Source organism: Chelonia mydas, chromosome 11 (genome assembly GCF_015237465.2).
Source record: "Chelonia mydas isolate rCheMyd1 chromosome 11, rCheMyd1.pri.v2, whole genome shotgun sequence".
Classification (NCBI taxonomy): Eukaryota; Metazoa; Chordata; order Testudines; family Cheloniidae; genus Chelonia; species Chelonia mydas.
The window spans coordinates 39,672,281-39,697,223 of NC_051251.2; the positions used below are offsets into that span (position 1 = coordinate 39,672,281).

Sequence of the window (24,943 nt, forward strand, 5' to 3'; positions counted from 1 at the left end):
TTCTAAAAATTCACTGTCTTATACTCAACACAGTAAAGGATCAATTTAATCTAAACATGAGTAGAGTATATACCACATCATCTGATCCAAAGCAGTGACCTACTTGATTCAAATGCAAAATGCCTATTCCTGCTGCAGATGAAATTCACCAAGACAAAATGTTCAACAGAAAGATTACATTTCCAGTGGGGCAGAAGGATATTTACCAGTATCTCATTACGGTTTGATACAAATATCCTGGATTTCAATCAGCATTGAGATACAATGGCAATAATCCAGTAGTAAGACTCTAGCCAAAGCTTTGTTTCCTGCAGCATTATGCAGGGTTTTTTTTAGCTACAATAAAATCTTGAAAAATTTCCAAGAGGAAAGAAATAGAAGGAAATAACCTTCTTGTCATTTTAATGTCAGATACAGGATGCATCTAGTGATGTCTGCCTGATAACTTTGCACCGGCAGGAGAAGGTGACATCATTTACATTTTTTCTAGCATAAATGAAAAGCACTGAATTCCTTGAACTGTAAGTGTCCCATCAATTCTTCTACTCTCACTGCCCCACCTCCTATCATTAACATAGCATACCCACTCTATCTGATGCATTTAATCCTTTTCTAAGAGAAGTAATTTGCCTTCTTAATGGAAATGTATGAAATTTGCTTTAGCAGATTTTCTGAGTTTAAACTAAAGCTCCACTGAACATTTCCATCTTGAAAGAGGTAACCTTTTAGTCATAGGAGACATGACAAATTTCAGTCATTTAAAAGGTTTACTTCTAAGTATTATTTTTAATTATGAGAAGTAATGTGGTCTTCTGGTTAGACCATGGAACCTGAGTCTTGGATTCTACTTCTGGCTCTATCTCTTGAGTGGCTCTTTGACCTTGGTCAAATTGTCTAAGACCTCTGTGCCTAAGCTGTCCCATCTATAATACTGGGGCTAATACTTGTCATACTTACCTCACAGGGGTGTTGTAAAGCTTACTCCATTAGTTTACTCTAAACGCTGTGGGCTGGGATCCTTGAATAGAAAGTTATGTAAATGTAAAGTATGATTAATTTACTGATTTCTCTGTTAAGAAAAGCTCTTATACTGTATGCAGCATGGATCCAATTTTAATAATAAATAATAATAACATTTACACTTACTGTATATAGCTCCATTCAAAGAGCTCAACATGTTTTACCAATATTAATGAATTTAGCCTCACCTGTAAAATAGTATTATCATCCCCATTTTAAGAAAACTGAAACCTTGAGAGAATAAGGACCCTGATTCTGCTCCCACAGAAATCACTGTCAAAACTCCCTTTGACATCAACGTGAGGAGGATCGGGTCCTAACTCACTTGCCCAAAAAAAGGAAACAGGATATATGTGCTAGATATGGGAAATAATCCAGTTCTTCTGATTTTCTGTTCTGTGTACTAACCACAAGACTGTCTTCCCTCCCATGAAAGTGAGTTCTAAAAAACATTAAATTTACCAACAAACAGAATATAATAATAATAATTACTGAATTGTATAACTCCATTTTTGTTACACCCTTACCTTGGATTTTAAAAACATTAATGATTACAAATATATCACAATAACTGACCAAAATCTGCCCTTGTATCTATGCACTGTAGGTTTACATACGTGGCAATTCTTTCCTCATCACTAGGGTGAAGAACAGCTACAGTATGCAATTGTTTCATTTGGAATGGAAATGGAGGAAAATTTCTCCTAGAACTAGAGGGAAGAGCTATTAAAATATTGGACACCTCAGTAGCCTAAAAAACCCACAGCTTTAGCTAGATTTTGATCCTACATATACATCTCAAACTCTGTGCTAGATTTTGCTAGTACCAGCATGCAGAGCTAACAAAAAGAAAAATTCTCTCAACTTCTGACTACATGGTTAGAACAGTTTTGATTTAATACCCATGGCCCCTGCTCTACATGGGTTCTACATCAGGGGTCCCAAACACGCGGCCCACGGAGTTATTTCCTGCAGCCTGCCAAGCTCCCCACACCCCCACCCCTACCACTCTGGAGTTATTTCCTGCGGCTGCCAAGCTCCCCTCACTCCCCGTCCCCCCTCCCCAGCGCGGCAAGTCCCCACTCCTTTGCCTACCTCCAGGCACTTTCCAGGAGGGTGAGGGGATGAGCAGGGAGCCGCGTGCTCAAGGGAGGAGGCAGAGAAGAGGCAGGATAGGAGCGGGGATTTGGGGAAGGGGTTGGAATAGGGCAGGGAGGGGTGGAGTTGGGGTGGGGCTTCATGGAAGGGGTGGAGTAGGGGTGGGGTGGGGGGGGCTTTTGTATCTTTGTATGAAAAGGTGTCAGTGGTGCAGCCCTTGTGCCAACGTACTAGTCCCTCATGTGGCCCTCGTGGTGATTTGAGTTTGAGATCCCTGTTCTACATACTAAAAATTCACACAAACCCCTACAGATAGGCAAGCAAGCATTTAAAAAAAAAAAAAAGTCTGATTCTAGGGAATTCTTTTAAGAGATTCTACTTCCTTGGAATTCATGGATTTTCCTCATCCATTAATATCTGTTGCCCCAGATATACTATTAACTGAAACTCAAACAAAGCTCCCCCATACTTGTTAGATTTCAGGCAATTGAAACAGTGACAACTGTTAATTTGTTTTTTACCAGAAGAGGGCTCCTTAACTACACCATTCACTCAAAAACCACAATGAAAATTACTGAAAAAATGTGTAAAGCCTATCAATTTTTTATCATGCTGTATGCTTAGATTACACCCAAAGGACAAAAGCTGTGCTGAAAGTTCATAAGGCCTAGTCTATAGCTAAACTTAGGATGACCTGGCTACATTGCTTGGGGGTGTGAGAGGCACAGTTAAGATGCGATGCCCTTATAAGCCCCGGAGTAGACACCACTAGGTAAACGGAAGAATTCTTCCATCGACTTAGCTACCACCTCTTGGAGGGTTGGATTTACCATTGTGGTGGAAAAGCCCCTTCCATCGCTGTAGCAAGTGTAGCTGCAGCATCACAGCTGTGCCCGGTAAGGCTGGTAGCATAGAGATACCCTAAAACATGGAGTCTTCATCGTGAACAGAATAATGTATAAAGACCACCTCCCACTTTCTGCAAATGCACTCATAAAATATATAATTAAAAAAACTAACGGTCAAACAAATTATGTCCCTGAATGGAAAGAGCAATATAAACAACATAATGGGTGTAGGGCTTGAGTTTGGGTTAGAGGCCAGGAACGTTTCTGTTTTAATGACTTACGACAAGGATGCAGCTCTTCACCTATACTTAGGTCACTTTTAACCTCAATTTTACCATAATTTACTGTAAAACCAGTTAAATTGGACTACAGGTGAACCATATCATTACAGAACATGTATATCATTACAAAACAAATGTATTACATCAATGTACATATTTAAGTTGAGTGGTAGTAACATTGGGCTGCTACCTCACGGCTGTTCAATAGGACTCCGATTTTGCTAATTGTAGGGATTTTATGTGATAGCTCAATAAAACAAGGTTTATTAAGTTTGTCCATCACTAATGATGACTTTCTGTTCTGATAAAACTGTGAACTGATATGACTGCAATGGGAATATCGTCAAATTCTCAATTCAGATTGTTGCACTAAAAATCAAACCATCCTAAATTCTTTACTTTCTGGGAATGATTCATACCCTGGACAGGTTTCAGAGTGGCAGCCGTGTTAGTCTGTATCAGCAAAAAAAAACAAGGAGTACTTGTGGCATCTTAGAGACTAACAAATTTATTTTGGCATAAGCTTTCATGGGCTAAAACCCACTTTATCGGATGCATGCAGTGGAAAATACAGTAGGAAGATATATATACACAGAGAACATGAAAAAATGGGTGTTGCCATACCGACTGTAACGAGACCAATTAATTAAGGCGGGCTATTATCAGCAGGAGGAAAAAAACCTTTTGTAGTGATAATCAGGATGGCCCATTTCCAACAGTTGACAAGAAGGTGTGAGTAACAGTAGGGGGGGAAAATCAGCATGGGGAAATAGTTTTTACTTTGTGTAATGACCCATCCAGTCCCAGTCTTTATTCAAGCCTAATTTAATGGTGTCCAGTTTGCAGATTAATTCCAATTCTGCAGTTTCTCATTGGAGTCTGTTTTTGAAGTTTTTTTGTTGGAGAATTGCAACTTTTAGGTCTGAAATTGAGTGACCAGGGGGGTCGAAGTGTTCTCCGACCAGTCTCCGACCAACTGTTCTCTGAGCAATCTAGAATTAATTGGTCTCATTACAGTTGGTATAGCAACACCCATTTTTTCATGTTCTCTGTGTATATATATCTTCCTACTGTATTTTCCACTGCATGCATCCAATGAAGTGGGTTTTATCCCACAAAAGCTTATGCCCAAATAAATTTGTTAGTCTCGAAGGTGCCACAAAACTCATTTTTTTATACCCTGGACAGACAACTTAATAATGAGATATGCTGAAGTCTCCTTAAACACCAGAGTAATTCCTTTATAATTTCTTCTCTCTTTTTCTTCCTGTGCTAATGTGAATCACAAAACAAACTCAAAATACTGCTCCACATTGTACTCTCCCAGATTCACACATGAAAGCGACCTCTGACTGCAGATCTCCCACATTCAGTGTAGAAATGGGCTCAGCCTCCTCCGCAGCGATATTCCACCTCTTCTCAGCCTTGAAAGACTCCAGGTGCCTTGTGGGTCCAGGTGCCAGTGAAAAATGCATGGGGATGGTGGGAATGCATGTTATCTCCATTCCGATACTAAGGAGAATCCCCGGAGGAGATAATACAGCCTCAGGTCCCAGGAGTACAAGGGAAAAATATAGTCAGGGAATTGCACCATCAAGAAGCCAGCATCCAGGGATTACAGCTCATACGGAGGCACAGGGACATCCATGCATTCTTTGGGATCTGTATGAAACAGTGGAAATCAGCTACACTTGGGAGTGGGTTTCTTGAACTTTTCTTGTCCTAGCAAGATGGGAAAGACTGCAAACTCCCCTTTCTCTGTAGTATTATGTTGGGGAAAATTTGCAAGAGAATCATTGCAGAGATTTTCTCCCCAATCACCCACTCTTACAGGTTTTTCTATGGGAAACGATCAACCATTTCATTTCATTTCATTTCATTTTGGTTACATGGATTTTAAATTCACTGATCATCGTATTTCTCTTTATTGCACATTCAGTTAAAGGGATTATCTATAATGATTTTGACCCTGCTTTTATATCATAACTTTCACTGCAAGAATCCAAAGCTCTTTCAAACTTTTGCCCTTATCCTGCAAACACTTATGCATGTGCTTAACTTTAAGCTTATGAATAACTCCTCTTAAATCAATGGGACTGCTTATATGCTTAAACTTAAGCATGTGAGCAGGGTCGTCCCCAGCTATTCTGGGGCCTTATGCAGCCCCCCCTATGGGTGGGGAGGGGTGTGGGACCCCAGGCCTCCGCGGGGGGCGGGGGGCAGGGCTGGCTTGAGGGGTAGGAGGGAACTACCCCCCAGCACTCACCGGCGGCGCGTCTGGGGCCAGGTTGATGCACTTCCCACTGCCGGTGACTGCAAGCCCGGACCTGCTTCAGTCCTCAGGTGAGTGGGGGTGGGGCTGGGGCAGAGCGGGGGTGGGAAGAGGCAGAGCAGGGGCGGGGGCCATGGGGAAGAGGCGGGGCAGGGGCTGGAGCAGCACGCAGCTGCGTAGGGCACCAGGGAATTTGGCACCCCAAATTTCCTGGTGCCCTACATAGCTGCATACTTTGTGTATGGGTAGGGATGGCCCGGCATGTGAGTACATGTATAGATCAGGCCCTTTGCCTTATCTCAACAATTTGATCCAACTATTGGGTCGGAATCCTTGACTTTTGCCCATTAGTTAATTTTGGGACCAATATTTTAAAAATATTGTAGTATGCAATATGTTCTCTGTAACACAAACAGCAACCAGGTGTATATTGTTTTAATTAAATTATATATTTGAAATACATGATAGAATGTATTTCCAACACATTTTATTTATCTAGTCAAAATATTTGGAAAAGTATATATTTCCACCATATGTAATTAAACTATATATAGAATTTCTGCAAATAATAAACGTTTACTTTGTGTGGAGAAGCAGAATTTTAATTGTAAAATACTAGAAATGTACAGGAACTGAAATTTCCATTTAGCAGGATGTTCTGCAATGTCAAAATTTGATTTTGTTCTGAATCAGAATATTGAATATTTCCAAATTTACCACAAAATGAAATTTTAAAAAAATCATTTTTGATTTTGACTTTAAAAAATAATTTGATAAATTTTTAAATTAAAAATTTAAACATTCCATTCTGGAAATAATCAAAATGGACCATTTCAGCAATATGCTTCAAAATGCTTCATTTCAACTTTTTATCTAAACAAAATGTAATCAAAATCGACGTGCTCCTGTGGAAAGTTTTGATTTAATCAAAATGGCATTTTCCACCAAAATCTGTTCTATTAGAAAATTTTTAACGAGAACTATAAAATACTTTAATTTTTCATTCGCTAGGGAGTTCACTGGAATAGACTATGACATATAAAGGAACAGCATACTCTATGTTCTATTGTTTGTAATATATGTTTGGAAGAAGCTAGAAACTTGATCAATGTAGAAGACATTACTAACACAGTGCAAGAGTTTTTTAGTAGCAAATCTCTGAGAAGAATTATAAGGATTTCTTAGTAGCATTTATTGGTTTCAGACAGGCAAGCATGCATGACTATCCTATGGATGACCAAAACCCAATGACTATCCTATTCCAATCTATTTTATTTTAAAGTCTATTTTATAGTCCTTTGCTTAAGAAGCTACCAACTATGCTCTCAAAATTACACACACACACACAATTCATTCACTTGGAAACATATCAAAAATTGATGCATCCAAAGATGCACCAATTCGTACCAGTCAATGAAAGTTTTACTTGTGTAAGGACTGCAAGTTTTGGCTTAAAATAAATAGATCTGCTAATGGTTAATTTGGGTTTTTGACCAGCAATTGGTCAACGTTAGCGTACAGTTGCCCTGATTCTCATTTACATTACGGCTGCTCTACATCTCTCCAGTAGTGTAAAGGGCCCTTGAACTGGGTGTAAAGGTTAAAGTTGTAGTTTTAAGAATGAGATTCAGCCCACTACCTGATAGAAATATTTTTATGTGTGTACAGATTTAGGTTTGTAGTTTCAAGAACGAGAATTAGGCCCACTATCATCATCAGTCCCTTCAGATTAACAACTGATCTGCTATGCTAAATCTAGATGTACTACATCACACATGTTGAAGTAATAGTACATTCCTCTCTAGCCACAGGCTAGTAGGCAGTCCCCTATGAGAAAGGTACATCTTTGAAGGCATAGCTGTAACGTTTCTTTTATACTAGCACTTCTGCTCCAGTAACAACTCAAACAACAAAACACAAACACAAACTGCGATTCCTTAAGACAAACAGGCTGCGCATCTTATAACTGACATAACTTATGACTGACAGAAAGGACAGATTTGACTCCACAGGAAATTGAACACTAAGAACCACTGAGACCTGTGGAGATTACCCTTATGGTTAAAAGCATTTATTGGATAAAAATTTGCCAGCAGTAGAGTATCAACTTCTAGACATACATAGCAGCAAAATACACCGTCCTTGCAGGAAATTGCACACTTCTCTCAGCTTTTTAAAAACTAGAAGCAGTATTTTTTTAAATTTCTAACATTATATGATGTGTGCTTTTCATTGTCTTATGATTTTCTTGAGTCTTAAAATCCCATGTTAAAGGATGGATATAAACTCATTTAACTCCACACAATTTAACGCATGTATTCCATTGTATCAGAAGCATAAAAGAAGGCCTTTTTCAATTTTTTTATATTTTATTTATTGCTTTTTTGCATCCCAATATAGATCCTTTAAAACAATCAAGAATATAAAATGAAACACCCTATGACTCAAACCAGATTGCTAGGACATAAAAATGTGAGTTTTTTGCTCTAAAATAATTGTATTTCTAAATCAAACCACTTTTAAAGACCAGAGTACTTTATAAGAAAAGATTTACCAAAACATTTATCAAACAGATTTGATTAGATAGAGTAATTCAGAGTGATTCACAGACATAGTCTGTGAAAAGTCTCGCAGGGGAAGTGGTAATAGCCCTATGGCTTAGGACTTCTAAAACTAGAGTGAACAACTGTTCTGCACAAACAGCAGAGCCAGTGCTAGGCATAAGAAGATTAAGCAATTGCTTAGGGCCCCAAGCAGCTCAAGGGGGCCCCCAAGTAATTATTAATATGTGTCGGGGTGGGTAAAATTATTGCTGCTTAGGGCCCCCATGGGCTAGCACCAGCAGTGACTAGCAGGGAGATTGACTAGCTGTTCAAATACGTGTTTCCTGTCTGTAACATGTATTATTCTTCCCTTTACATTATAAAAAGTTAGGATTTAGTCCTTTATCTGGAAATATTTTCCTATGAAAGCATATTGGTTTTACATTTAACTTTCAAAAACAGCTGATTCAGAAACAAATCAAAATATGGTTCACTTACAATATCTTTCATTGACAGTCACCCAACTTTTGCACATAAGAGTTGTGTTGATGAAGTGCATCTACAACTGTCTGTTATACATCCCCAAAAGATAAAGAGCTTGATTACGTGCTTCTTTGTACCCATGGAGGCAACTGTGCCAACAGCGCTGTTGGGGAGTTCACCATATTGATACCATTCTCACACAACCATGCAACCAGAAAAGGGCAATTTGAAGTTCTGGCTAAGGGTACATAAGAACTCTGACAGCAGAGGCTGCCTGGGAGATACTGTGAATTAGTGCCTCTCTCTGACGTCATGTCTCTGCCCTGTGCAGCTATCTCCACCCACTTTTGGGCCTGTAACAGTGAGCTTTAGGGCCAGTTTTGTTGCAGTAAATAGCCAGCTTTTACTTCTGTCTTCCCACTCTGGACAAAAAGAAAAGGAGTACTAGTGGCACCTTAGAGACTAACCAATTTATTTGAGCATAAGCTTTCGTGAGCTACAGTTCACTTCCTTCTGTAGGCAAGAGCGAGGAGTGAAGGTTTTCTGACAATGGTAGAACTGCATTTTCAACTACTTACAGCCTTGCTACTTATTTTAAATATGAGGGATTTGTTTCAGTTTTAAGGCAAGTAAGAAAAATGTACAATGCAATGCAATATTGTTGTTTACACATTTTCTCTGTAGTTTAACTGCACATCATTTTTCAGGACTTTGTCCATCACATTGGCAAGGCTCTTACTGAATCCTCAATAAAGGGCCAGATTCTATTTTTATTTACACTGTTAGCTCCAGTTCTAGTTGATATTTTCATAAATTACTTGAATTATAGGTTGGAGATTATGCTTATAAAATCTGCAGATGCCGCCAAACTGGGAGGGGTTGCAAATACTTTGGAGGACAGGATTAGAATTCAACACAACCTTGACAAATTGGAGAATTGGTCTGAATTTGAAAAGATGAAATTCAATAAAGATAAGTGTGAAGTACTTCACTTAGGAAGTCAAAAATCAAATACACAACAAGATGGGGAATAACTGGCTAGGTGGTAGTACTGCTGAAAAGGACCTGGGGATTATAGTGGGTCACAAATTGAATCCAAGTCAACAATGTGCTGCAGTTGTGCAAAAGGGTAATATTATTCTGAGTTGTATTAACTTGAATTTTTTTTAAAAGACACAGGGGGTAACTATCCCACGCTACTTGGCACGGGTGAGGCCTCAGCTGAAGTACTGTGTCTAATTCTGGGCACCACTTTAGGAAAGATTTGGACAAACTGGAGAGATTCCAGAGGAGAACAACAAAAAGGATAAAAGGTTTAGAAAAACTCACCCATGGGGAAAGGTTAAAAAACCTGGGCACATTTTGAGAAAAGAGAACTGACAAGGGACTTGGTAACAGTCTTCAAATACATTAACAGCTGTTATAAAGAGGACTGTGATTAATTGTCCTCCATGTCCACTGAAGGTATGACACGAAGTAATGAGCTTAATTTGCAGCAAGGCAGATTTAGGTTAGATATTAGGAAAAACTTTCTAACTATAAGGTTTGTTAAACTCTGGAATATGCTTTCAAGGGAGGTTGTGGGATCCCCATCATTAGAGGTTTTTACAAACAGGTTGGACAAACACCTGTCAGTGATGGCCTAGGTTTACTCAGTCCTGCCTTAGCACAGGGGACTGGACTTGATGACTGCTCAAGGTGCCTCCAGCCCTGCACTTCTATGATTCTATGAGATTCTCAGATGAAAGGCAGTATATAAATGCAAATTCTTCTTATTATTTTTATATCCTTATATTTTATTGCTCTTTGTCATGTTTATTACTTGTCATCAGCATACTGAACTTTTTCTATAACCAGAAAGGCTTTAAATTTACCTAGGATTAGAAACCTATATGTAGTTCCCTGGTTTGTAGCTTTAAGATTAATGATTTTCTTTCATGTAATCTTTGTTTTTTTCTGAAGTCATAAAACATTTTGCATGTTAGTAACTGGCAATTGCTACATGATGGTAAATAATACTGCTAACAACACCAAGTACTTATAATTGCAAAGCACTGAACAAACAATTATTAATCTTCACAAAATCTCAGCAAAGAGCATATTTTATCCTACAACTTAAAAACAAATGTAAAAAAATGAATACGACTGAAAAATGAGATGCTTCATTTCTCCAGACTTATCCTATTAATTATTTTAATTAACAAAATGTATATAATAAATTTATAAGGAACTCCTATAGCGTCTTCTAACAAACATTCAGACATACTGTCTCCTTGGTGCATACACATAATCCCTGTAAGGGTTAATGGGAGTTAGATGCACAAATTGAGAGCAGACTATATCACAGCCTGTAGTATATCTGAAAATGGTTCTTTGGATGCTGATCTTTTGGCTGTGTTTTCATTCTGTCTTTTAAAACCATTATAACTAGCACAGGTCTGGATGCATTATAGGGACCTTTGAGAAGCCTTCATTATCTCCCCTCTTTTTAACCACATAATAGGAAAAATTGAGAGTATAGTACATAGACCACATTGAGGAAAAGGAACTTACCTTGAATTTTTGAACTGGTATATCTATTTTCTATAATGCTCAGTGGTGAATCACTCTTAAGTGCTGGCCCATTCACGAGTATATGTGTTTTGTGCCAAAGGTTATCAGATTGCAAAAGTGTACTCATCTCCCAAGGGACTCATAATTCACCATCACCTTATTTTGACACTAAGGGAAAAATATGTGTATCAAGCAGGGGAAATAACAGGGGGAAAACCCTGTGTTAATGGTGTAGGAAATCTTCCAAAGGGAAAAAACACAGGCTAGAAAATTAATAAAGATAACAGAAAAGTAATACTATCACATTATGAGAAAAGACTTGCCTGTGAGTTCATGCACTTCACAGAGTTCCCAAACTGTATTTGAGGAGTTTTCCTGAAATGCAAGGAGAACGAGACAATTAAAATGTTTACTTAAATTAGCAAAATCTGAACCAGGTTTACAATGGCTCAAAGAAAAGAGACAACAGGATTTATTATTGCCTGAAAATACAGTAAAAGCTTGAGTAAAAAAATATTCCTGCAAGGTGACTATAGATACAGAATATTCCTATACAACTGTAGAGTCATCAGCCCAGATCCCCAGGTCTGGCCCAGCTGTGCTAGGCATAGGAGGTGAGGTGTGGGTTGGACAAAGGAAGCTAAAAGCCACCTTTACATTCCCCCAGTCCTGGGAATAGACAGGGCCAACTGTATTCCCATCATAAATTAGAGCATCTTCAATCTAATTTACACAGGGGCAGAGGCTATTACACAGCTGGGGATCCCTGTAGTACAAGATGCTGCAACAACAGGGGAAGGTTAGAGATAGCTATGCTGGCTCCATGCCAGCCAATGTTTGCCCTATTCAAAAGGAATTCCCAGATGCCCTGTTAAGCAGCTTTACTTTGGGAATAGTGGGATGAAGTAAGGAAAATGATGGATTTATGCTGGTGCTGGATCTGCACTGTATATGAATTAACATTCTGTAGATATTTGTACACCATTGCCAATTTGCCCCAAATAAAACCATTTTAAAACTAATCAGCAGAAGTGGTTGTGGAGAAAGAAGAAAGATAGGGATTCTAATGCTAATAAATATTAAATATTAACTATTATACATACTATTTTTAAACGTAAAACTAATTTTAAAAACTGCGCTTCATTAAGTGTAATAACTATGCTCTATACTAAGAAATATGACCCAGTGTTAAAGAATTTAAGGATTAATTAATAAAAATCAATGAGCCAAATTCATCATGTTTTTTTAACCTGTCCATATGACAATCTATTCTTTGGACTCTCATTGCTAAGAATTAATATGTTTTTCTCTATATAGAATCTTATATATGAGGTATTATTTAACACCTGTAACTTGTCTTTTGAAAGAATTTGCAAATATTTCAAAATCTTACAAAACATTTTAAAATGACTTTTTAACTAATATCAAAATTTGTTATATATATATATATATATCAAAATATATAACATTAAAGAAATAAAATTAAAATCTAGTACATTCCTGTTTTCAGGCACACACAATTTTCAGAAGACATATTGCCCTTAGCAATGAAATTCAAACACCGACAGATGTTTGTAGCAATTCATTATTGTCGTCTTCACATTCTCATCACTGAAAGGCAGCCCCTTTTCTTGCACATCATGAAATCTCCTCTGACAGTTTCATTAAGAAGCATTTATATTCTCCCTTGAATAGTATCCCTTACTCTTATGAATAATACCTCATTAACGATTAGTAGCAGCCAGGACACAAGACACCTTTTCTAATTCCCCCTAAATATATTCTAGGTCAATGGTTCAGTACTGACTCACAGAACAGACAAGCTATTGAATAGTCAACACTGCTTCTTGCAGCAACCTGAGTTTTCTTTGGAGACATATAAGTCATGTACTAACCTGCTTAGTTTATGACTGTGATCCCCAAACTTTTCAGGGTCGCACCCCTCATTACACCATCCATGGCTCCCCAGAGCTGGGGCTGGGGCCATGGTTCCTGGGGGGAAGAGGAACATAAACAGGGTAAGGGGGCCCAGGCTCGGGCGGGGCCAGGGCCAGGAGCAGAGCCTCAGATAGGCCACGGTCAGGGGTTGGGCGCAGGAGCTGGGCCATAGCTGGGGGCAGAGCAGGGCTGGGTGGCACTCCCTCCCTGTCCCATGTGGGGACTGACCTGGACCCCACCGTGACCCCCGAATGTTCCTCTGCCCCCCCAAAGGGGGTCACACCCCACTGCTTGGGGACCTCTGGTTTATGATACATAACAAAATCACAGCGTGAAGTGGCATGAATGCTGCCTTGAGACTACATATCCTGAGAACAAAAGCAAGCCAACCAGGAGACACTGGAGCATTTCCTTAGCAAATGTAAATTAGCACAACTCCATTGACATCTAATGGGCTATGCCAATTTACACCACCTGAGGATCTGGACCCGACTCTTGAGCTAACTAATGCAGGTCTTTGCTCTACTGCAGTGATACTGGCCTCAGGAGTTCAGGCGCCAAATTAATGATCAACATTACGCGAAAGAACCAAAGTAGTGTGAATTCATTGTTTCATTTACTATAGTACTATATATTCATATTTAAACAGTTTGACAGGGGAAATATTTTGTGTGTGTGTGTATATATATATTTCTCACAACAAAATGACTGACCAAATATTATTATTTTATCAACTACAATTGGTTAATAACATAGTACAACCATCCTGACTGGTTAATAACTTAGACTGGTTAATAATTAAATCATACAGTGTTTTCATATCATGTTCTGCAAAGGAGAGACACAGAGCCACTTGTGGCTTGCAAGCCTCAGTCTGAGTATCACTGTTCTATGGATTCGATTTTACAAGGTGCTGTGCACTCTAGCCCTGATCTAGCAAAGCACTTCAGCATGTGCTCAACTTTAAGCATATGAGTAGTCCACATTAATAACATGCTTAAAGTGTGTGCGTAACTGATTTGCTAACTCAGGATCACAGAGATCAGCATTCTGAAGGATCAAGCCTTGTACTGAGAGTGGCAAGGTTTGCCTATGGCTTTGGCTTAACCAGCAGGAAAAAGGGCAGCTCTTCAAAAGGGCAGCCCAGTGGACAAGTGGCAACCCCTTATCTTTTGGAATATTTGTCTTAACCTTACTAACCTACTAACCATATTATTAAACTGGGATTTCTTTGTGTGTAACTTCAGCACTAGCTTGGAGTTTGAATCAAAGTTGATTGTTTGCGTGTAACTTCACCTCAGCCCAGCACTCACATTGAAACAGCTTGTGTGCAACATTACCTCTAGCTTAACAAAACTTGCATCAAAGTGACTTGGATGCATGTAATCTCATCTAACCCAGTCTGACATTTATATTGGTTTATTTGTGTAACTTCACTTCTAGTTTGGCACTCATGTCAAAGCAGGTTTTTAGTTCACAACATCATCCCTAGCTTGGTACGTAGACTCAAGTAATTTGTATCTAATTTCATTTCTATCCTCTTGCAGAACCAGCTAGTTTGTAACTTCACCCAGTCTGGTACTCACATAGAAGTGACTGGTGTGGAACTTCAACTTGCAGCTCACATGGGAGTGTCCTGTGTATCTTTACCCAGCTTGGTACTTGCACTGAAACAGCTTGTTTGTGTAACTTCATCCAGCTTGGCCCTCGAGCCAGAGCAGTTACTTTGTGTGTGAAACTTGATTACTGGCCTGGCACTTGCACTTAAGGGACTTTGGTATCACCCTGCACAAAACAGTGACAGTCCTAATAGCCTTGTTAAAATTGCTTCTTTATGAACCCAGTGACATTACTGCCCCATCGCTAGCAGACATGTTAGTAAGTGGAGGGGGCAGCAGGTGAGGAAGGGGAGGGTTATGCAGGCGGTGTCCCTGCTTGTGTCCCTAGCCAGAGCAAGATGGGAAATGCCTCTCCCCGTCCCCATTTCATCTCAGCATGAATGTGACAAGGATGGGAGCTCTTGAGGCCCAGCAGTGCCATGTCCTCACACCAGCAGTGAACACACGTTGGGAGCCTTCTTAGTGACCAGGGGGACACCATGACCGCACCCACCGCCCGCTTCCGACACTGCGGTCCACCATGGCTGCGTACGCCCCCAGTGCGCCGATGTGGCCTGTTGAAACTACACTTCCCAGCATGCAGTGCTCCTCGCAGCCTCAGCCCCTGAAACGATCGTTCCCAGAATGCATTGCTCCATTCCCAGGGCTGCGGCCTGGCCGCGTTACCTGCTGGGAAGTGTTAGCCCTCTGGCGCCGCTATGCATGCTGGGAACGGTGATCTCCTCGGCCGTAGTTCCGTACTTTGATACCGAGGGAGCAGTGGTGGGTTTATTTTATGCTATTTAGGTGCCGCTGGAGTTCAGCCCTCCTGGGCGGGGTCGGCAGCGTTTTGCCAACACTTCCAGTGTATTCGGGTTCGGGTCGAGAAGTGCATGTGTCCGCCTGAGCTCTGCGGCGCGTGCGCGTTCCATCGAGAGACGCTGGTGTGTCCTTCCGCACTTGCCGTAGGTTCCCGGCTCGCCCGACGTTGCCACCGCCTTTGTGAAGAGGCGAAAGCGGAGCTGGGCGCGGAGCCTCCGAGCGGCGGTTTAAGCGGAGAGAGGCCCCGCTGTCAGGTTAGCGCCGTGCCCGGCGAGCCCTGGGGGAGGGGAGCGCCCCGTAGCCCCTGAACCAGCCACCGCTAGCGGCAGAGAGGTGTCGGGCCCGCCCTTCCCCCCACACCCGGTGCCGCCCAGGGGAGGAGAAGCCGGCAGTGGGGAGAGGGGAGCAGGTTCCGCCCATGGCCTGTGGTGGGCGAGGCGGCCCCACACGCGGGGCAGTAGGAAGCGATAGGCTGGGGCGGTGGGGAGAGCCGGCCCCTGTCTCAGGCGGCGCTGCCAGGCCTCTCGGGAGGCGCTTGCTGCCTTGTGTTGTGGGGAGGGGGCCTTGGGCTGAAGCGCCGCGGTTGCTGTAATGGGTAAGCCCGGGTAAGCCTAGGCATCCCGGCGGCGTCTCCTTCCAGCCCGAAGGGCTCCAGGGTGCGCCGATGCTGTCACCTTTGGGTGGCAGCACGAGTCTGTGCAGCAGCAGCAACAACAACAACACAGCCAGTGTGCGCGGGTGTCCCGTCGAGCTCTCTCACCCGTTGTTCGCTTATCCCCGCTGGCACAGCCCCTTTCAGGCGTCTCTGGTGATAATGTACTGGGTCAGGAAGAGGCACCTAATAAGATCAATTTTTCATCTTTTTCCAGTTGCAGCAGTGCTGTGAAGCTGGCTTTCTGTATTGGAGCCACCACGTTACATAATTTATGCTTTGTAAATTTAGTATTAAACTTGCAATTCCTTTATTAAAAACTAAACAAAACTAAACAAAAATATTCAGTGGTAGTATTAATGTCTTAAGTTGTTTTGACAATCTTAAAAACAAATCAATTGGCAATTTTATGTTTAAAATAAATATAAAAACATCAACATTTACAATGGACTTAAATATATGAAATTTCTGGTATGTTTCTTTTCTCATGCACACATGCATGTATGTGAAAAAAGAAACAACTGTCAAGTAATGGTTCACGGCTTTTAGCTTTATCATCTCTGGAAAGCACTGCATCTGCAAACATTTGCTCAAGTGCATAATTTCAGGCTCTTGAATAGTTCTATTACTTGGGCTTAAAGTTAAGCACGTGCATCACTGTTAGCAGGATCAGGGTTTAAGGGCATTCACGGCTCCTCCTATTGTTCACTGTAGAACTTTCTCAGACATAATTTGGATTTCTTTTTCATCAACAAATTTGATCTTAGTCTTCCACCCCATACACATACAGCTCTTCTGATCTGTATTTTAATTTTTTGGTACCTTTGTTTAATGGGGATGAACTCTCCACTTCTACCAACCCGTTGAATTTGGGAAACCTTGCTGTGTTCACAGTATAACATATAATTGACCATGTATTTCTGAATCCACCCGTGTCTTCATTTTTCTTTTGAAAAATACACTGGAATCCCTGACAGTAAACACTAGACAAAAAAAAATTATACAGAAAAACATTGAGTAATCTACATTTTGTATAGTTCAAATTGTGTTCTCTAATCAATTATACTTACCTTGCTTTTTAGTTCATAATAAAGTTGGCGTTCCTCATATGATTCAGAATATAGATTTAATACAGCTACGTACTATGGAATATGCTGTTAAACTGCAACTTTTAAAATGAACTTAAATACAAAGGCAGTACATTATTCGTTGATATTTTCCTTCCTACTGTCCTATGCCTGGATCCTGAATGTAGTTGACACTCTTCATATGCAGAGACACATTGTCGGATTAGAGGCTCTAATCTTTTGGTAGCCAGCAGGATATGGTGAGTGAGGGAAATCTGGATATGATGTAATGAATGTTTAGGTGGCTCCTTAAGGCTTTGTTTCACAGCTTTGTTTTTAGTAGGTCAGATAAGTATATTTTTATCAAACTGACTAATTTTTTGAAAAATCATGGAAGTCCACTATGTTAAAAATACATCACTGTCAGTATTATATGACTTGTTTAATAATCACTTCATTTTGATCAGGATTCCAGCCATGTCTGACAAAAGTGAATTGAAGGCAGAGTTAGAGCGCAAAAAACAACGCTTGGCGCAAATCAGGGAGGAGAAGAAAAGAAAGGAGGAAGAAAGAAAGAAAAAGGAAGTAAGAACCTAAATTTTATCAACAAGAAAATTATCAAATATTTGCTTATGTCCTGTAACTTGTCTTGCACTTAGTAAGTTATTAATTTGCTTCATATTACTTAAAGGTATGCTGTCAAGTAGGGTAGGGCTAAAACTTAAATGTGCGGTTTTGTTTTGTTTTTAAGGGGGACTAACACCATTTCTGAATAGAAATATTTTGATGAGTGTGTTTTTCTTCCCCATGCATTGTTAGAAATCCAAACATAATAGCATTATACTAGTGCATGAGAAACAGAAAATTGAAGTGATCAGTCAGATCGCTAATCAGTGATCAGGGCGGCACCTGTAGAAAGTAAACAAACTGCATAAACTGTGAAAAGTTTTGGTTTTTTGTTTTTTAATTTAAAGTACTTTCTTAAATGTAGTTCTCAATATGTCCCTCAGTAATGACTATCAGTGCTGTCGGTGGCCAAGTAGAATATTGTGCCGTTAGCCAACTCTAATCTTCAGCCTGCATTTTCAAGTCAAAACAATAATCAGGTCAAAGCCACCTACTCTGCATGTTAGAAGAGAGAATTAATAATCAGTAAAAAGAAATCCAAGCAATTGCTTAAGTGCACAGTTGGCAGTTATACTCTAGAGACTTCTGCTGCACATTGGCACACATTCAACAAAGCACTTAAGCATGTGCTTGAAATTAAGCATGTTTAAATGCTTTGCTGAACTGAGGCCTTCGTTCATGTCTTTTCTGCACTTAAGTTATGAGCTGTTAAGAATCTTAAAACAGCACTTTACTGAACACGCCAGAAGCATGATTCATATGTAAAGAAAAGACAGAGAAATATCTTGCAATATAATTCATGTCCCAATGATCACAGAAAAGTGTATTGACAGTTTGCACTTTCCAGGAATCATGTATAATACAGATAGCACATCATTGGGGGCTTGTTATAATATTTGGGAACTCCTTGATTTAGGAGAAATCATACAATGGTTTGGAAATATTACGTGTATCCAAGAGAGAAGTAGGCATTTATCTTTAACCATAAACATAGTGAGAAAATTGACTTATCTAGGTTTTTCCACCTATACAAAGGATTCCGGTTGAATGACTGGTTTATCTTTGTCACTGTTATCCTTTTTTATAGAGTGCCAATGATCGTACTCTAATTATGTGATTGAGATAAATTTATTGTATGGTATGAGCAACTTGAATTTGAGTCATATTTCTTCAAGTTAATAAGTAATAGACATAGACTTATTTGTTTAAACTTAATGAAGTGTTATGGATCTCTCTCTCTCTCTAGAACATCAGTTATTGTAGACTTTTTTCAGAGACCAGTTGGAGGATAGTTCATTTGATTTTTAGTCTGAAGTGATGTTGTTGGGAGCTGAGTGTGCTTTAATCCTAAAATTGCCTTGGCCCAAACAATCTTTTGGTTATTATTTTGAATAATATGCTGAAGCATTTGATCACTTGATTTTTCCTTTTGTTTTGTGGAGTGTTGCAAGAAACAACTTAACTTAAACTGTACATTGCATCCATCAGTTGTGTTTTTGCATAAAGAAAGAGTGTAATATAGTTATTTCACCCTTCCCTTTCTTTCATTTTGTGAAACCTATATGATTGCATAGAAAACCTAAGCAGCCCATGTACACACCTACAGAGAAGTGGTTCTAAATATGTTCATGCCCACTAGCACATGATCTATATATTCTCCTAATTAGTAAGCTTGTAAATATTTGCCATATTGGGCAGAGTGTCCTGTCACACCATTGGCCAAGCTTCTGTCTGTCTCCTTGCTGTCCCAAACCCATAGTATTTTTCTTTATAAAAGTTACTGCCATTTGAGAGGTTTTCCAGACCATTATCTCATTAAGGAACATAGAAAGAGCTCTTTGATTTCCCTGCAAAAGGAGCTTGAGGATTTCTAGATCAGACTTTTCCAAGTTCTGCTCATGATGTTAATGAATACTGGAAAAAAAACTAAATGTTTTCTCACACATGAAACCACAAAATGTTTTATACCAACTATATACTGTCTCATAAAGGTTGTGTCTGTTCCTGAAATTTTTTTAGACTGATCAGAAGAAGGAAGTTCTTCCTATACAAGAAGAGTCTGACCTTGAAAAGAAAAGAAGAGAAGCTGAAGCATTGCTTCAAAGCATGGGATTAACACCAGATTCTCCTATAGGTAAGAATAGTACCAGTTAACTGTTTCATCCCTCGTATCCTACATTAAGAATGTAGCATTTGTATTAGAAGCATGAAAATTAAATGACTGACTCAGTGGTTCTAGCCTGCTTCTGTCTCTTGTCTTTGGCACAATTTGTCCTGCATAGTTCACCATTTGTCATAAATGTCAATCCTAAATTATGTGCCTCAGTGCACACAATTAAATGCTCGATCTCTCTTCTTTTACAAAATATTGTGAGTAAAATGTTGAACTCTGCAAATCTGCTCAATATTTAAGACCATCTCTGAGAACTGGGATCTAAATTTAAAGTATCTTTGGTACATAAAATTGAGGAGTATATGTCAAAAGTAAGTTTTCTTCAGAGCATAAACAAAAGTGAATTATTGGGAATCTGTTTTGGGCTGCATTAAATAACATACATTTTTGTTTTCCTCCTATTTTCCCTGAACAGCACATTGGTATTTTGTCCTCTGTCAACAGGCAGGGTTTTGGCTAGCGATTTTCCACAATCACTGACCTTAATTACTATACATTATCAGTAATGCATCAGTCTGTGCATTTGTTCTGTTTCTACTACTTCCCCCTCCCACCAACACAGTCTTATGGGTGTTGGATTGAGGTTCACTTAATCAGCCGATGGGTCTAACAAATATTTTTTAAGGAAAAACGGAGTAGTGATCAGTTACAAGTGGGAATTCATTAGGACTATCTCATCAGTATCCTCCAGCACCAAACAATACAGCAGTCTCCCTTCATCACACAAACTTATTTATAACTTCTGGTTATATTTTCTTATAGATATGTACTAATTTCTCATTTCCATGTTAACTCTCTTCCCGGTCCGTACAAGTTTAGTTTTAAAGCAGACCGGTCTCTTCTAGCTTTTTAGTTATTATCTTGATTACTCTGCAATTTCTTACACATATGCAACACTAACATGATTATTCTGTAATTTCTTACATGTACACATTTCTGTTTATGCTGTTAAATGTTATCAGAACAGCAGTCTTCTGTCAGGCCTAAAGGTGCTTTCACTTCCAATAGTGGGGGTAATAGCAAGGTCAAATGTAAGTTTTAACTGTCTAGGAAAATATACTTGTTCTTAACTTGTTCTTTCCCTGTTTTAGCCTCAGATCCTACCCCGTTCTTGGATAGGCTTGTAATCAGGTGTGTCTGATTGCTCAGACTTTGGTTTTCCTTAGTCGTATCTTTCTGAAAAAAAAATCAGACTGGAGTAGTATTTTTAAACTCCATCCTATATCTCAGACACTTTTCTCATCACTAGTTTTTGAGCACCCAGGATTTCAAGTTATCCTTTTGATTTGGGTTTTCACTGTGAATCTTGTCTTGCAACTATGAAGCAGTGTGGTAGTTGCTTTTCCATTATGGACATGATCCTTCGCTGACTACCCTGTTGCATCTGGTCTTGAAACAATCCCTGTGTATTTTGAAAGCGACCATGGGGATGCCATTAAAAACATTCTTATTCCATAAGCTTCAGCAGTGACCTACAATTGCTTGTGAGGGCAGAATCCGGCCCTAGAATCCTGCCCTTAAATCATTACTCTGGCAATTGTACTCCACAGATGTTTGAGTATCTTTTTCTGTGCCTTCCATTCAGTGTTTTGGCGTCTTTAGCAGTACAATATGTTACAAACTATCCATTCCTCTCTGTGTATTTTTGGTAGACTAAAATTTAGGACATTTCCATACAGGAGAAATGACGGTTTGATAGTTCTGCTGAAATAATATGAAAGAGTCTTTCAGAAGTCCACAAGCATATGCTTACTAGCTGTCTGTGAAAGACTGAAAGCCATGAACTGGTACATCTCTCTGAAAGAAATGGGTTTATAAGGTATAACTGTTAATGGAAAATTGTCTGAAAAACCATGCCCTAACAAAATTGGTACTCTTCATGCAGGGAACCATTTGTCCAAAGCCTGGACCTTGCTCGCATGTGACAGTGGAGAACACTCCCTTTCAGTGGCTATATTTAACTTCAAGCAGTAGCTTTGATCAAGCTCTAACTCAGGTTACATTAAGTTTCTTCAAAGGAAAGAGTGGTATTGGAAAAATGTATGAAGTAAACACGTATTGATAGTTTTTCCTTTCTGTAGACTTCCAGTAAGGCGGTTTTCCTATATTATTGCCTTAATGATAGAATATGGGATTTCACTTTTAAGAACTCCATCCTCTGATCCACGTTTTCTTAAATACCACCATATCCCTGATGTAAGAAGATATATTGTAGTAGGAAGAGAGCCTGAGATATAAGCCCTTGTGTTAGAGGCCTGAGCTAAAGTAGTGGGCAAGCTTTTGCTAATATAACGCAAAGTTAGCAAAAGTTAGGCTGTGAGCAAACATCAGGCTTTGCCTGCTTGCAAGTTCACAGAATCTGGCAAGAATAGGGCTGATATTGCAGAAACACACATTTCTAAGAAGTGCTAGGCACAGAGTCCGTATGCAAACACATTTCAGAAGAGTGGTACCAAAACATCCCGGTATCAAGGATGGTACAAAAATATTTTCCAAGAATAAGGAACATGCTGACCCCCTCCTAAAAGATAAGGTCAGGATAACAAAGTGATAAATAGAGATGTTTTGTTTGAACCAACATGCACAAGGAGATGGGTGATAACTAGCCACCTCAGGGAGCAGTAACTAACTGTCTCACAGGAGCAGTACGTAATTTGTTTGTATCAGGGTATAAAGAGGTATCTCTAAAGCCTGGTCTACACTGGGGGGCATCGATCTAAGTTACGCCACTTAGCTGAGGTTGACATACTTAGATCGACTTACTGCAGTGTCTTCTCTGGTAGGTTGACTGCTGACGCTCTCCTGTCGACTCCGCCTACACTTCTCACGCCGGTGGAGTACTGGAGTCGATGGGAGAGCGCTCGGCAGTTGATTTATCGCATCTTCACTAGACATGATAAATCGACCCCCGCTGGATCGATTGCTCCAGAAGTAAGTGTAGACATGCCCTGAGAGAGTGTCTTGGTCCAGCCAAGGAAGGAATGGAAAGTCCTGCCATTCACAGAGCTATGTTATGGGCATACATGTCTTAGTATCCTCGTAGAGTCTGCCAGGTGCTATTACTGTGCTTTTTCTGCAATAAACCTGGCCTGGTGCCTTCATACCTTAATGGATCTTGTGGTTATTGGACAGTTTGCTCGAGGTCTGCTATGCCGTCTGTCTGCGTAGAGCTAGGGCAACACACAGGGAGAACACACACATGCAGCTGAAAATCTAACAATACTTACTTAGTGAAACACAAAACTGCTTCAAGAAATCATTAAAATTTTATCTTCTAACAACCAAAATTAAGCATCCTTATTTGGACAGTCTCGTAAGATAATTACATATGCATTAAATAGACATTGTCCCCACCAAGGGGGAGACTGCCTTCTTGGAAATGACATGCTCCACAAGGGGGCATTGCAGTATCGCAGACTAAACTTGAGAATGATTTAGAAATAATAAATTCTTTGTGCTTGTCATAAGGATCCTGTGCGCAAATCTTTTTCTCAACAGTCCTCTGATCTGCTCTTCCCACTAGCCCACTTCTTAACTAGGAAGAGTGTGCAAGTTTTAGTCTAGTAACAGAGCCTAAAGAGATTAGGCCTCAAACCTCTTCACTGCATCTTTATTCATAATCAATACTACAAATATTAAGTACTGTAGAAGAAGATGTAGTAAATTATGGTTTTACCTGAAAATCTGTTTACTAGATATATATGCCTACTACAAATAAGTGATAGGCTACTACAAGTTGCCTTTTGGTAAATCAGTTTAAAAGGACTAGTTCTTGTCAATTCCTTTAACATTTTGCCTAATTTTAGTCTGTTTTCTACTCATACTACAATATTTTAGATCTGCTTTTACCGTACGTGTATTGGAGAGTTCTAAATGTAATTTCCTCTGCAAGAAAAGCATTTTGCGGGAGGAGCAACTTTAGGGGTTTTTTTAACAGGCAGAACATCAGAAATAAGAATTATTTTCCAAAACCCTGGATTAGATCTGCCATTTACTTTGGTAATGAGAATCTATTTCTTTAGCATATACACATTGTACTACAGATAAATCACTCAGCTATGCTGTATATAGCAGTTGTTTTTTAAAAAAATGGAAACTTCATACAAATGCAAATAAACTAGGAGGCATAGAGTAGGTACTCAGGTTGACACTAGTCTTTCCTTTCCACCTATATAGTGCTGTCTCTCTTTAAAAAATAATAATTCTGGTGCAAATAGGATTTAATAAAGATAGAATTTTCATTAAACACTTGTGTGGTCTTCTGTTGAACAAGAGATTCCTAAAAAGAAAAAAGCATTTTAACTTTAGTGTATATTAGAGTGTCAAAATCTGTCCTGACTCTCACTCCATGTAGTTTCAAAGTCTCTAACAGGGTTGCATCATATATAAATTGGGGCAAAATTTGGTGTAGAAAACCAGGGAACCTTCAAACGATTGTTTTCATTGGTTAATTACTTTCATGGCAGTGATTATAGATTATCTCGATAGGTCATCTAGTCCAGTCCCCTGCACTGAGAGAGCACTAAGTATTATCTAGGCTGTCCCTGACAGGTATTTGTCTGACCTGTTCTTAAAAATCTTGAATGATGGAGATTCCACAACTTCCTTAGATAATTTGTTTTAGTGCTTAACTACCCTTACTCTAAGGAAGTTTTTCCTAACATCGAACCTAAATATCCCTTGCTGCGATTTTAAGCCCAATTATTTCTTGTCCTGTCCTCAGTGGATGAGAACAATTTTTCACTCTCCTATTTATAACAAACTTTTACATGAAGACTTATCATGCCTCCCTCTTCCCCTGGTCTTCTCTTCTCCAGACTAAGCAAACCCAATTTTTGCAATCTTTCCATGTGGATCACATTTTCTAGACCTTTAATCATTTTTGTTGCTCTCCTTTGGATTTTCTCCAATGTGTCCGCTTCTTTCTTGAAGTGTGGTAGCCAGATCTGGACACAGTACTCCAGCTGA

The 24,943-nt window shown here is 39.5% G+C and overlaps 1 protein-coding gene and 2 long non-coding RNA genes across 11 annotated transcripts in view; 1 reads left to right on the plus strand and 2 right to left on the minus strand.

Moving 5' to 3' along the window:
* The window catches only part of LOC119567317, a 53,450-nt gene extending 42,188 nt beyond the window's left edge, over positions 1–11,262 (minus strand). For 2 of the 3 annotated variants that reach the window (XR_005227289.2, XR_005227287.2), the window contains exon 1: positions 11,099–11,262. This is a non-coding gene — a long non-coding RNA (uncharacterized LOC119567317). Of the gene's footprint in view, positions 1–957; positions 1,019–11,098 lie in introns of those variants that run through there. The other variant, XR_005227288.2, reaches the window with a different exon arrangement.
* Positions 11,263–11,420: 158 nt separating this feature from the next.
* Positions 11,421–15,253, minus strand: LOC119567318. The gene is made up of 3 exons (XR_005227291.2): positions 14,623–15,253; positions 12,994–13,090; positions 11,421–11,473 (listed from the first exon to the last, which is right to left on the minus strand). It is a non-coding gene; the product is annotated as an uncharacterized LOC119567318 (long non-coding RNA).
* Positions 15,254–15,269: 16 nt separating this feature from the next.
* Positions 15,270–24,943, plus strand: part of DYNC1I2 (dynein cytoplasmic 1 intermediate chain 2) — a 43,010-nt gene continuing 33,336 nt past the window's right edge. For 4 of the 7 annotated variants that reach the window (XM_043525491.1, XM_043525494.1, XM_027819027.3 and 1 more), the window contains exons 1-3: positions 15,424–15,710; positions 17,643–17,760; positions 19,822–19,936. In XM_043525491.1, coding sequence (XP_043381426.1) covers positions 17,653–17,760; positions 19,822–19,936 — 223 coding nt within the window. In that variant the 5' untranslated portion in view covers positions 15,424–15,710; positions 17,643–17,652. The other 3 variants (XM_043525492.1, XM_043525495.1, XM_043525493.1) reach the window with 3 other exon arrangements.